The sequence below is a fragment of the Aedes albopictus genome, chromosome 2 (genome assembly GCF_035046485.1).
Source record: "Aedes albopictus strain Foshan chromosome 2, AalbF5, whole genome shotgun sequence".
Classification (NCBI taxonomy): Eukaryota; Metazoa; Arthropoda; class Insecta; order Diptera; family Culicidae; genus Aedes; species Aedes albopictus.
The window spans coordinates 513,156,799-513,170,783 of NC_085137.1; the positions used below are offsets into that span (position 1 = coordinate 513,156,799).

Consider the following 13,985-nt stretch of genomic DNA (forward strand, 5'->3'; position numbering starts at 1 on the left):
AAAATTTAAAAACATTACTATTACTATACTTTTTGCAAAAGAAAAACTAGAAAGAAAATAAACTATTGAAGAAAAACTAGCAAATTCCTTTTAATTCCACTAATTTGCTTATCTTCGGACTTTTGCTTATTCTTCACGAAGGCCTGAGTGCATTTTAGATCTTTTCAGCCTTTGACACGATAAAGGCTGAGTATGCTGTGCAATTCATATCTTATTGTAGTGGATCACAGCCTCTGCCCAGCAACTCCTATTCCTACCTCCTCGCGGTACCGGCCGGAAACTATGAGCAACCGGTAACCGGTAGGGATCGGGTAACCAATCCCGGTGGGAACTTTGGTTGACTTTAGGCTGACAGGGAAGGGGAGGTTTGCTTCTGCAAACCTGAGCGTCTGTTCTCCAGGAGGAGCGGCTCACAACAGCGTCTGATCCCCATGTTAGGGGCGGCTGATCTACGTCCGAGTGCACTATGGTCCTCCGGAAAGTAGGGGGTTGGTGTCAGGCCCTACGAGCCAGCCATAAAAAACCATTGTAACGGAAAATCAGCAACTGAATAATACGAACCTAGACCAACGGCAACGACCCCAGCGAACAAAAAGGACTTGCGATTGGAAACTCGGTACGTGGAACTGCCGATCTCTCAACTTCATTGGGAGCACCCGCATACTCGCCGATCTACTGAAGGACCGCGGTTGTGCCATCGTAGCGCTGCAGGAGGTGTGTTGGACAGGATCCATGGTGCGAACGTTTAGAGGTAATCATACCCTCTACCAGAGCTGCGGCAATACACGCGAGCTGGGAACAGCTTTCATCGTGATGGGTGATATGCAGAGGCGCATGATCGGTTGGTGGCCGATCGACGAAAGAATGTGCAAATTGAGGATCAAGGGCCGATTCTTCAACTTCAGCATAATAAACGTGCACAGCCCACACTCCGGAAGTTCTGATGATGACAAGGACGCATTTTACGCGCAGCTCGAACGCGAGTACGATTGCTGCCCAAGCCACGACATCAAGATCATCATAGGAGATTTGAACGCTCAGGTAGGCCAGGAGGAGGAATTCAGACCGACGATTGGTAAGTTCAGCACCCACCAGCTGACGAACGAAAACGGCCTACGACTCATTGATTTCGCCGCCTTCAAAAATATACGTAGCACCTTTTTCCAACACAGCCTCCTTTATCGTTACACCTGGAGATCACCACAGCAGACGGAATCTCAGATCTATCACGTTCTGATTGATGGACGGCAATTCTCCGACATTATCGACGTCAGGACCTATCGTGGCGCCAACATCGACTCCGACCACTATCTGGTGATGGTCAAACTGCGCCCAAAGCTCTCCGTCATCAACAATGTACGGTACAGGCGACCGCCACGGTACAACCTAGAGCGACTGAAACAACCGGATGTCGCCTCAGCATACGCGCAGAATCTCGAGGCCGCGTTGCCAGACGAGGACGAGCTCGATGAGGCCCCTCTAGAGGACTGCTGGAGTACAGTGAAAGCAGCCATCAACGACGCAGCCGAGAGCACCATCGGGTACGTGGAACGGAATCGACGGAACGAATGGTTCGACGAAGAGTGCAGAACGGTTTGAAGCGAGGGCGGTAATGATGCAGCAAGGGACTCGACAGAACTAGAGGTGATCGAAAGGTGGAAGCACAGACAGAACTCGAGGTGATCGAAAGGTGGAAGCACAGACAGAACTCGAGGTGATCGAAAGGTGGAAGCAGCACTTCGATCAGCACCTGAACGGCGTGGAGAACGTAGGCAGGATAGCCCACGGCAACGGAAGAAACGACGACGCCAGTGCAGCGGAGGACGGAAATGAACCAACTCCAACGCTAAGGGAAGTTAAGGATGCCATTAATCAGCTCAAAACCAACAAATCAGCTGGTAAGAATGGTATCGAAGCTGAACTCATCAAGATGGACCCAGAAAAGTTGGCCACCTGTCTGCATCGGCTGATAGTCAGGATCTGGGAAACTGAACAGCTACCGGAAGAGTGAAAAGAAGGGGTAATCTGCCCCATTCACAAGAAAGGCGACCATTTGGAATGTGAGAACTTCAGGGCTATCATTATTTTGAATGCTGCCTACAAAGTGCTATCCCAGATCATCTTCCGTCGTCTGTCACCTAAAACAAATGAGTTCGTGGGAAGTTATCAAGCCGGCTTCATCGACGGCCGGTCGATAACGGACCAGATCTTTACCGTACGGCAAATCCTCCAGAAATGCCGTGAATACCAGGTCCCAACGCATCACCTGTTCATCGACTTCAAGGCGGCATACGACAGTATCGACCGCGCAGAGCTATGGAGAATCATGGACGAAAACGGCTTTTCTGGGAAGCTGATTAGGCTGATTAAAGCAACGATGGACGGTGTGCAAAACTGCGTAAGGGTGTCGGGTGAACTATCCAGTTCATTCGAATCTCGCCGGGGACTGAGACAAGGTGATGGAATCTCATGCCTACTTTTCAACATCGCTCTGGAAGGTGTGATGCGACGAGCCGGGCCTAACAGCCGGGAACGATTTTCACAAAATCCGGTCAATTTGTGTGCTTTGCGGACGACATGGACATTATTGCCAGAGCATTATCAGTTCGACTCCCACACATTTCTTATCTCATTTATCGCTTTTAACGATTATTGGGGTGAAAAAACTTTATCGATCATCAAAATTGAGTGCATGACATTATGCATCTGTTGTGATAATCGTTGTTTGCAACGTTCTCATTTCAAGATTTTTTTTGTCTTATTTTAAGCTATTTTTGTGAGAAATACCTGCCCAAAGAAATGTGATAAGAAATACTCCAATAAGTCTTTGTACAAAATCTGTTTACTAATGATCAACGTCAATTTACAAATCCGAGTTAGCCAGAATCCAGGCACGGAAGTGCGACACGCGGACGTACACCGATGGCATACCGATCGAGCATCCGGCAGCGGAGCCGAACGACACAATACCAACCTGCAAGCTGCCTCCGTCCTGCACGGTCAATGGGCCGCCAGAGTCACCGTTGCACGACGAGCGTCCGCCGGCTCCGGACAGGCAAATGTTCTGGGCCTGGATCAAGTTGGTGTTGCCACCCCAGCTTGACAAACAGTCGGCCTGGGTCATGATTGGGTTGCTGGTGAACATGACAACAGCGGAAGTGGCCTGGCTGGCATCCGAGGTACGTCCGAATCCGGACACGGTACCGGTCCATCCAGCGAAAGTTCGGCTATCTCCAGCAGCAGGAATACGAGCGGGCTGAACACGAGCGGTGAAGGTCATGGCGCTGTTCAGGCGAACGGTAGCAATGTCGTTACGAATGTTGGTTGGGGTGTAATTAGGATGCATGTGGATTCCACCAGATGTGAAGGCAATTCGTTGTTGGGTAGCTTCGTTAACATTACGGTTGTGGGCCCCCATAATGGCAGTACCTCCGAAGGCATTCTGGACACAATGAGCAGCAGTCATGATGAAGTTGTTGGTCAGAACGGTTCCTCCGCACAGACCGGTTCCTGCTGAGAAGGTACTGAGCAGAGCAATCTGATACGGGAACTGTCCAGGTGTGGCTTGGGCTCCATTGGTGATACGACGTTCCGGCAGCAGCTGACGCAGGTATTGCACCTCAGCTGGCAGACGAGCCCAGTAGTGGTCGAATTCCTCAATTGGGCGCACCTGGGACCAATCGATCTCGATCCACTCGGCACTGGCCACTGCCAGAAGACCTACCAACAACACTAGAGTTTTCATTGTAGGGATACAGTCCGATAGACTACTGGCGGTACCATGGACTTCAACCGCTTTTATAGAGAAATTTTAGATTAATCTTCAAGCTTGTCCTTATCTCTCGTGAGGCTTGACTAATCAGGCGAAATTGCGATATCGAATTACATTTCTGTTTTTACCGATCACAAATTTCAAAATAAGAAAGGCACGCGCAATATGATAAGCATTGCGATAAGCAGAATCCATTTTGAGATGTATCAACCTTTAGTACTTTTCCTTCAAATCGAGATAATTATAGGGTATAGATTTCTTTAATAGGCATATGCGCTCCCATATTCATCGTACTCAAAACAAAGATGAAACGTTTGTGAAATTGCTGTTTTAGAATAGTTAGGAATAATTAGAAATACAATATTTATATAGAAAATTTCCTTGTCCTTATACTGTACTGTAATAGGATCCCGTAATTTTGAAAATAAACTATTAAACTATAAAATGCAAACGAATTACAGTAGAAATCTCAATCAAATTGTGGAAGAAATTCTTGAAGCCATGGACTTTGTTTAGGGATTCCTCCTGAAATTCTTTCGGGTCTGTCTCCTGAAATTCCTCCGGGTTTCCTCCTGGAATTTCTTTGATGATTCCTCTTAGGTTTTCTACGAAGATATTCATCCTGGAATTCCTTCGGGGGTTGCTCTTGAAAATCCTTCGAGTTTGGAAATCCTTCAAACTTTGAAATTCTTCGGAGATTCCTCCTAGAATTCTTTCAGGGGTTCCTCTGGGATTCCTTGAGGGATTTCTCCTGTAATTTCTTTGGGGATTTCTCCTGGAATTAATTCGAAAATTCCTCCTAGAACTTCTTCAGGAATTTCTCCTGAAACTTTTTCGGAGATTTCTCCGATATTTTTATTGGAATTCCTTCGGGGATTTCTCCTGGAATTCCTTCGAGAATTCCTCCAAAGTTCCTTCGGGGATTTCTCCTGCAATTCTTTCGGGGATCCCTCCAGAAATTTCTACGGGAATTCCTCCTGGAATTTCTTCGGAGATTCCCCTGGATTTCCTTTGGAATTTTCTCTTGGAATTCCTTAGGTGATTCTTCTGCGAATTTCTTCGGAGATTCCTCATGGAATTCTTTCTGGAATTCTTTGGACTTGTACTTAGAATTCCTTCAGTGATCTTGTACCAACTTTTCGAACCCTTGAGCCAGAATACCCTCTTCGAATGAGTGTAATCAGTTTCGTACCTTTTAATTCCGCCCTATTTTGCTTATCCTTTGACAGATACGCGTAGTTGGACTACCACTTGTAAATTGGAATCTTCCTCAGTGTCAGTTATCAGTGGATAACTGACACTGAGGAAGATTACAAGTGGTAGTCGAAATACGCTATTCGAATTCCTTCAGTGATTGCTCTGGATATTTATCGTTGATTCCTTCTATAAATTCTTTGGGGATTCCTTCTCGAATTTCCTTGAAAATTCCCACTGGTATTATTTTGGGGATTAATGCTGGAATTCCTTTGAGGTTCGTGCTAGAATTCTTTCTGGATTTTCTCCTGGAATTCCTGTGGGGATTACTCCTAGAATTATTTCAGAACTTCCTACGAGAATTGCTCCTGGAACTCCTTCAGGCATTCCTCCTAAAATTTCTTCGGGGGTTCCTCTTGAAATTCATACAAGGGGTTCCTCATGGAATTCCTTCGAGGATTACTTCTGCAGTTCCTTCGAGGATTCCATCGGGATAAATTTCGATGGTTCCTCCTAGAAATCCTTTGGGTCTTTCTGGAGTTCCTATGGGGAATCCTCCTGGACTTCCTCATGGATTTCTCCTAAAATTCTTCCGGGGATTCTTCTTGATGTTCCGTCGTAGATTCCTTCATGGTTTTTTTCCTGGAATTTCTTTGGTAATTCCTCTTGGAATTCCTTCGATAATTCCTCCCGGAATTCCTTCGCTGTTTCCCTCTGGGATTCCTGCAAGGATTTCTTCTGTAATTTCATTCATGATTCCTCCTAGACATCCTTAAGGTTCAACTCACAATTTGTATGTATTGGTGAAAGCGCCAACTGACTCAACAGGGAGTAAACAAACACTCCTGCACGCGGATGTGCAGATGAGGCAGGTTCGTTAGTGCATTTCATTTGTCTCTTTCCCATCTTCAACATGTTCATCACGCTGTGCATATGACGCAAGAAATATGCACGCATAGGCAATGGGAGAATAAAAGAAACAGCAAATCAAGAAAAGCCACACCATGTATGTGCACTACATGGAAGTAAATACCGCGCCGGTTGGAAAGTGAAAAACGATTTTGTGCAGTTTTCGCGGTTGTGTGGCTATCGCCGCGGACTTTTCCGTGATATAGTGAATATTATTCCATTTGCGAAGCCGGTGAAACATTTTACACTTCGATTATGGAAACAATTACGTATCAAGAGGCAATTAAAAAGTGAGACTGTTCCCGGTAAGATAGTGCTAGTGAAATGGTGCGAGCTGGTGTGCGTTGGGGGGGAATTTGGAAAAGATAGCGCACAATTTATAAAATAGCAGTTTTGCAGTGAAATATTGTGAAAATGTTGTGTTTCATGGTCTCAATGAAAAGGTAAGTGTCCTGAGCAAGCATTGAAGCAAATTTTAAAATAACTCGATACCAGATAGTGGAGAAAATTCGAGTATTTCTTCATATTCAATTGAAAACTCACACATGTGAGAAAATTTAGCAAGCATGTGTTAGAAAATCCAAACTGATTTCCCCCTTAAGGAGGTTCCTCCTGGAAAGCTTTCGGTGAATCTTCTTTGAGTTGCTTCGGGGATTTGTTCTAGAATTCTTTCGTGGATTCCTCCAGGAATTCCTTCGGGGTTTCTTTCCGGACTTCCTTCGAGAATTCCTTCTAAAATTCTTTCGGGGATTCCTAATGATATTCCGTGAGGGATTCCTCCTGGAATTCCTTCAGGATTTCCTCTTGGGATCCCTTCAGTGATTCTTCTTGGAATTCTTTCGAGAATTTCTCCTGGAATTTTATCGGGGATTCCTCTTGGAATTCCTCCGGGGATTCCTCTTAGGTTTTCCTTGGTTATTCCTTCTAGAATTCCTTCGGGCGTTTCTCCTATGGGATTCTTGTTTAGAGGATTCCTCCTAAAATTCCTTCTGAGATTCATCCTGAAATTCCTTTGGTGACTCTTGCTATAATTTCCAGCTTCAATTCATTTAGGAAATCCTCATGGAATTCCTTCGAGGGATACTTCCTGGATTTCCATCTGAAATTTCTCTAAAAATCCAATAAGAGATTTCTTCAAATGTTTCAGCAGGGATCTCTCTATTCTAAGAAAGATTTTTGAACCATCAGAGATTCCTGCAGAAGTTCCTTCAGGGTTTCTTACAGCAGACTTTACGGTACGTCACCTTTTGGCCGTAATATTTTCGCTAATAAATGTAAAAAAATGTTGGTAAAATTTAATATTATCTGAATGAAAAAAGTCTACCAACCAAAGTTCAACAAGTTAGTTTAAATTCACTCGACCATTCATATACCAATGACAATTTCAGCCCACAGTTTCTACCCGAGTTCATAGATATCGACAGAAGTCTCCTCCTCCTCAGTCAACTCGCCCACCAACCACCAACGACAACGACCAGGGGGCTCGTGTGTGGTGAGGAGGTTCTTCGCATGGATGACGCATTTAATTCCATGGTGCAGAAATACCTGGGTGACTGAGCACGTAGAAGAGCAGATCCAAATAGACAGCGGACAGCGAACTGCAAAATGCAATGTTATGGTTTTTAGGAAGATGCCCTGTGGATGAACAACAACAATGTTGAAGATTGAGAATGTAGTGTCCACTCACTACACCATAAAAAACACCTGCCGACGATGCTCTTTATTCTCCTTTTTCTGCGTGGACACGCGTAAGAGCCCACACGAAGAATTTATCGACCACTTACCGTAATTACGCCATCCTTGATGATTGCTGGCTTCTTGCTCCTCAGAACCATCATCGGCTTCTTTAGGGAACGTTTGGTCATTCCTACGGCGGTTCCAAGCTGGATTCCAGGTCACTCGCTTCTGACGGCAAGCGGGGGCCTCGATCCGGTCCAAATAAAACAGCAGCGGTCAGCGGAAGAGCCAAAGCAAAACCAAACAACAATAATAGTGTTCTGTCACACAGCTTCTTCTGGTTCTTTGTGATTCCGGAACTTGATTTTATTTTTTTCACAGGTGAATACTAATTTGCTAGATTTCACGTCGCTCTTACTAGTCAAACATATAACAATCGATCACAACTGCAAATTCACTTTCATTTCTGGAGAAACTGCTGCTGGTGCTGGAGGCCACTTCCTGTCGGTGGTATTCATCTTGAACTACGGTAAAATCCAGCTTCCTTGCCCCATGACTTCACTTCCGTCAGAATCATTTGCAAACATTCCAACAATCTACAGACACTTCCAAAAATCGCACTATCGGAAATTTCTTCACATTTTTCCCACGGTCATTTCCTACACGATGAAGACGTCCTCTTCCTCTGCCAAACCGATCAGAAATCGCCTCGAAATTCCACCGTATTTCACCCCTTTCAACCAAACCAATCAACGCCAGCAAACTCCGATCTTCTGCCACGGATCACCACGATTCACAAATTACCGGAAACACCGCAGAAAACTCGCGAAAAACTTCCCAACATGAACGGGGGAAAAATTTCTATTTTTCCGACGACGACAACGAGACGAGCAGAAAAATGCTTCCTCACCTCGCTCGCACAACACTCAACACGCTCGCTGATGCTCCACCGACAAACCGAGCAAGATCTGACTGAACGACGAACGAACGGGAATCTCGCGCTGCTGCAGCACCCACACAAACAACAACCGAGCGGAGAAACTTTTGACAGCTGCCTGCCTGATGATGGCCAGCATCAGGGGTGTAGTTGTGCAAGTTTGATTTTCCGCTGAGTTCTGACTGCCGCCGTCAAAACATAAATGCTACACTGAATCGAAACATCAACGTATTTAATTGACCAATCCAAATTCCTATGTGGTAGTGGTTTGTGTTCAGATTTCCCGTGTTAATCTATCTGTAAGAACTTTGTAAACATCTTTTGTTCTCACGTATATGGATAGGCTTGCAATAGGTCTCGTGAGACTTTTTTTGGACAACTCAATTGTTTGGTTCGTTACGATTGAATCAAGCATATTATTCAAGATATTATTTACATGTTCTATTGATTATTATTATTATATATAATATATAATATATAATAATCTATAGATTAAATATAATCATAATTATATAAATTATGATCATAGTGTCGCATTAAAACGTGTCGAACCAGCGGGTAAGACGATAAGCACTAACGATTTAGCACTAGCCTCCAATAAATATCTATTGTATGATTTTCTTTGATCTATATGGCCTGTCCAACAGGGTGTCGTGATGTTACTGATAAAATTTAATTACAAATTACGATAACTCACACAGGCATTTCGATTGGTCAATTATAGCAGAAGAAAAGGATACTTTTTCATTTCAGTGTGTTCAGTTCAAGTAGATAACTCAGCGGCAAGTGAGTTCCATGTAAATATAGGGTTGCCAGAACGCGCTATAAATTTTTATCAGTGAAAATAAAATAATAGGGTAACAAAGAGTATCCCGGATAAAAACTAATATTGACGGTTTTCCCCCTTATCGAACGCGACGATTTCAATCCGTCGCGGATGAAACCGTCGCCAGAGTCGTCGCAGCCAATCAGCAGGCGGGAGTCTGACGTTTCTCCGATCTCACTAACACAAACAGCAGCAGAGGTGGAGCTTGATTCGTTGCGATGATTCAGAAATGCCGACTGGAAGTTGGCAGCGCGTATTGTTATGGAAGCAACATACAATAATAGGGTGTTTGGTGAAAACCATTCCTGCGCCATACAATGCACCAGCTACAATAAAGTGTACTGTAATGGAATGGTTCGCTAAGAGCTTTGCACATTGTAGCTACTATACATTTACATTCGATTTTTATGTAACAATATATTATACTGTTTTTCTTACGTTTGAACCATTCACTTTTCCGAAACATTATAATTTTAATTATTTATTCAGTTTTAGATTTTTTCCGTGTTTTGTTTTGATGATATTTGTGACTTTTTTGATGCAAAGGAGAGGAAAGAGAAAAAAGTGAATAAGTTGAAACATCAATTGGGTTGTTTAGGGGTATCCAGATTGTTTCATGACAGGTTTCATAATGGGAATCTCCATCTATAAATTAGTCGAAATTCAAAATTTCATCATTCTCGGTGCCCGGGAACTATTTTTAAAATGCATTTAAAGTTTGTATGGGGAAATTTTTTTTATTCGGGGCGAACTGTCATTTTATCGACTGAACTGTCATTCTATCCACGAAAATTAAAACTGTTTTGTTTATTCAACCATCAAAACAATGTAATTCGAACGCAATCAAATCACGTTATACTCAGAAAAATGAGCTCTTTCGATTAGGCTATTGAAAATAGCAATATTTTATTCACTACACTGCAAATTTTGTTTACTGGTATTCAGCAAACTTTGCTGATTCTTTTTTGTGCTGATTTCATTCAGCAATGCGAATTTACTGAATATCAGCAATTATTTTTCAACTTGCTGAACCATCCAACATTTTTGACAGTTGATCAGCAACGTTGTGCTGAAATTCAGCAAAAAATTTGCTGAAATTCAGCAATTTATTTTGCTGATTTTTTTTTTTTGTGCTGGAAGCGTTTCAAAAAATTGTGTAAACAACCCAATTTGAAGTCGATAAAATGTTTAAATCAGCGGTAAACCAGATGTCCTAAGAACTGCAGATCCAAGAGATATGGCGGGCTAGGTATGTAGAGTGCGATGAGAGAAATACGAATGTAGGTTAACCCGGAAAGACGCTGGTCAGTGTACCGTAAGGGAAGATTCAAATATTACGTCCACGATTTTTAAGATTTCTAGACCCCCCCTCCACCCTCTTTCACGCATTTTTCCTATACCTAATACACGTACTGTCACACTTTTCTAGAACCCCCCCCCCTCCCCCAAATGTTGGACGTAATTTTTGAACGTTCCCTAAATCAGTGGATGAGTTCAACACTATTCTTCCTGTATATGCATTTAGGGGAGTTTCCTCCTTTTCTCTCATGTGAACTTGTCTTCGACCACAATCGAATCAAATGCGATTGACAAACTTTATCGTTAACTTAGAGCCATCTTTAACATATATGGGCTAAGCTGAACACTGAAATGACTTCTAATATAGGTTCGTCTGCGGGTTCGCTTTCTAACCTATCTTATATTCGAATCAAACTTGACAGTTTTCTCATGAGTTGTTATGTATTTCAAGCTTTAGTCAAACTGGAGCCTCAATATTACAATAACGGTTAAACACGCTGTAATGATACTTATGCACCTCGTCATCCACTTCATGCAACTACATTAGTGGTCTAATAACACTTAGCGCGCTCGGCATAGTTTCATCATGCCGCTCAAAGTGTTGCCACAAATAATGCTTAGTTTGCAAAACCCAGTTATCTGGCTGGTGGGACATTGGAGTCTAAGCTTCAACTGTTAATGCAATCAGAGACTACTCAGACTTAGATGAGTTTAGATTAGTTTGGCTAGAAAGCCTAAGATGCCATTAACAGAAGGAACATGACAAGATAATGTAACATTATGGTTAATGTAATGTAAAACAATACAACATAACAAAAGGAAACCATTCCAAAACCATTTGATTAAATGTATAGCCAGTAGTGAAATTACAATTAAAAACAATATATTTACGATACATTTTATTGTTTGAAACTATACATGTACCATACAATGTACGGTATATTAAAACCCACGTACATGTATCAGTATTTTGAACAACTCATGTACAATAAAATGTATGGTTTTGCAAAAATATATATATATGGAGGAAAATATTTTGTATTGTTACGATACTTAACAACCTGTATAATATATTGTAAAAATCTTATTTACTATTCACGGTATGGTGTCTACATCACATCTTATTGTTTTTGTATTTTTATTTTTACAGTAGTGTCTATTGTAAAAATATGGTTCTAATTAGTACTGTTAAAATACAACATTCGGTTTTTCTACTGTATTTTTTAATCGGGCAGCGCACTACGTCCGACATTAGGTTTTACCGGTTTTACTTATGAATTTTAAGAAAATTCGATTGTCGGGTGTGGGGAAACTTCAGGTTTCAACCGCGACGACAATATAAGATCTAATTTCAACTTAATGTTTCAATGTTAGACCTGCAGTCCGACATTCGCGGTGGTTCGATCGATTGATGGGTTAACATCCAAAGCTGTTGATTCCAAATGGTTGGACCTGGCTTTGGTTGGGCCAACCCAACCAGGATTCTCTGTACGATTAACAAAACTGGCGTTCGATTTAGGAATTACAGCAAACTTATAGGACCTTTTCAAATCGAACGCCTGAAATATATATCTTAGGGTGGGTCAACGTTGTGAAAAAATTTAAAATTGATCAGATTCAATCAGATCAAAGTTTTTAAGATGCTCTTTAAGGTCCAAAATAACTGTGCAAAATTTGGGCATGATTGGTTTAGCCTACATTTTGCGCATCGCGATTGAAGTTTGTATGGAATTTTACATAGGAAATCATATTTTTTCGTATTTTTCTTGAAAGTTGCTCAAAATTGTCCTATACACGGAGAAAAATGGATATACTTTTTAGCATATTCATTATTCAATTTTTTTCATTTTCTCGCTTTAAGCTTTGCCATGCGTAAAAAAATATGCATTGCAGAATTTATTTTATGCACTCTGGTACATTTCCGGTACTTATTTATTTCGGTGAATATCGAAACATAAATAATAGTCTTGGGACTTGGAAAAATATTAGTTGTCAACCGCCATTGTGGCAATAATGGTGAAATAATCAGTGCTGATAAGTTATTGCTTGGCCCCACGAGTTTCTCGAAAATATCGGATAACTATTCTGTCCTGATACACCGGAACCTACTGAGCATCACGAATCACGATCTGCAGTAAGTATATGTGGTGTATTTATTGCGGAGGATTTGAAATTAAAGGTTGCTGTATACTTACTCAACAGATTTCATCATCATCGGAAGGATTCGGAAAGATTTATTTGACCCACCTACCCACCTGATCCGGAGACCCTCGCGGAAAATGTATAGATTGAATAACATTCAGCAGTGGAGGAACTATGAGAAGACGGCGATTACATCTCTGAGTGTTTTGTACCAGAATTTGGGATCCTGCTTATTACCAGTGGATATGTTTATTGTGTTATGTAGCTGCATTATGTGTTATTATTAAGAGAAAAATAAAATAAAGTGGTAATTTTCTTTTTGATCATGCCATACGTGTTGTAGTGTCCTTTTTAATTTTGATTTTATTTAAAAATATAAAATAAAATAAAATATGCATTTCAAATAAATATAATCCATATATGCATTCTATGAAATAATTGCGTTTTATGCATTGATGGAATATACCTCAAAATATGCATTCCAAAGGGTGGGCAGATCGAATATGGTTTTAGTGAATAATTTATGCATTTTAGCATTTTCCAATCTCTCCGTGTACCATATAACCGCTGAAGTTAAATTATAGCCCAGGATGTGTCGAAAAACTTTGTCGAAGATCGCAAAGCGATCCGATGCATATGGAAAAAGATACACTCTTCGAAAGTCAGGCCAAAAATTGAGATTTTAGTATTGGTGTTATTCCTTTACATGTTAAAAGATAAGCACACTCAGGCGATCAGTAGGCTATAACTTTTGTTACAAGACTCGGATCGCTTTTCGGTCTTTGGCAAAGTTTTTCAGGACATCTGAGGCTATACTTTTGCATAATCGGTTAAATACTTTCAGAATAATTTTATTCTTAAGGAAAATGCAAAAAGTGAGTTTTTCCATATAAAATCCCATACAAATTTCAATCGCGATGCGCAAAGTGTAGGCATGACTGATCGCGCTCAAATTTGGTACAGTCGTTCAGGACCCGAAATAGAGTCAAAACAAACCTTGATCTAAAAAAGCGACCTCTATGACCCACGTTAATATATCTACAAACCAACCCTCAAACCGAATCCATGACAAAAGGTCTAAAGACGTAAGGTCGAAGGACAAAAGGTCAAATGCTTAAGGACAAACGTCTTGGAATCCACCTTCAAAAGTGCATCTGAACTTCAAACGCACAAATCTCAAGAAGAAAGCTTCAAACAACAGTGCATTTGATTATTCTGTTCTTGCTCAC

The 13,985-nt window shown here is 41.6% G+C and overlaps 2 protein-coding genes across 2 annotated transcripts in view; both read right to left on the reverse strand.

Moving 5' to 3' along the window:
* LOC109409739 (hippocampus abundant transcript 1 protein) overlaps positions 1 to 8,562 on the reverse strand; it is a 112,658-nt gene extending 104,096 nt beyond the window's left edge. Inside the window, exon 1 of the mRNA XM_019683242.3 lies at positions 7,660 to 8,562. Within this exon, the coding sequence (XP_019538787.1) occupies positions 7,660 to 7,740 (81 nt within the window). The 5' untranslated portion in view covers positions 7,741 to 8,562. The remainder of the gene's footprint in view (positions 1 to 7,659) is intronic.
* Positions 2,825 to 3,782, reverse strand: LOC109431992 (brachyurin-like). Its single transcript, XM_019708296.3, has one exon. It carries the CDS (start codon positions 3,743 to 3,745, stop codon positions 2,864 to 2,866), a length of 882 nt encoding a protein of 293 aa, XP_019563841.3. The 5' UTR covers positions 3,746 to 3,782; the 3' UTR covers positions 2,825 to 2,863.
* Positions 8,563 to 13,985: the final 5,423 nt, after the last annotated feature.

Excerpts from the sequence above, each read along its gene's own strand:
- LOC109431992 (XM_019708296.3), bottom strand. The coding sequence starts at position 3,745 with ATGAAAACTCTAGTGTTGTTGGTAGGTCTTCTGGCAGTGGCCAGTGCC.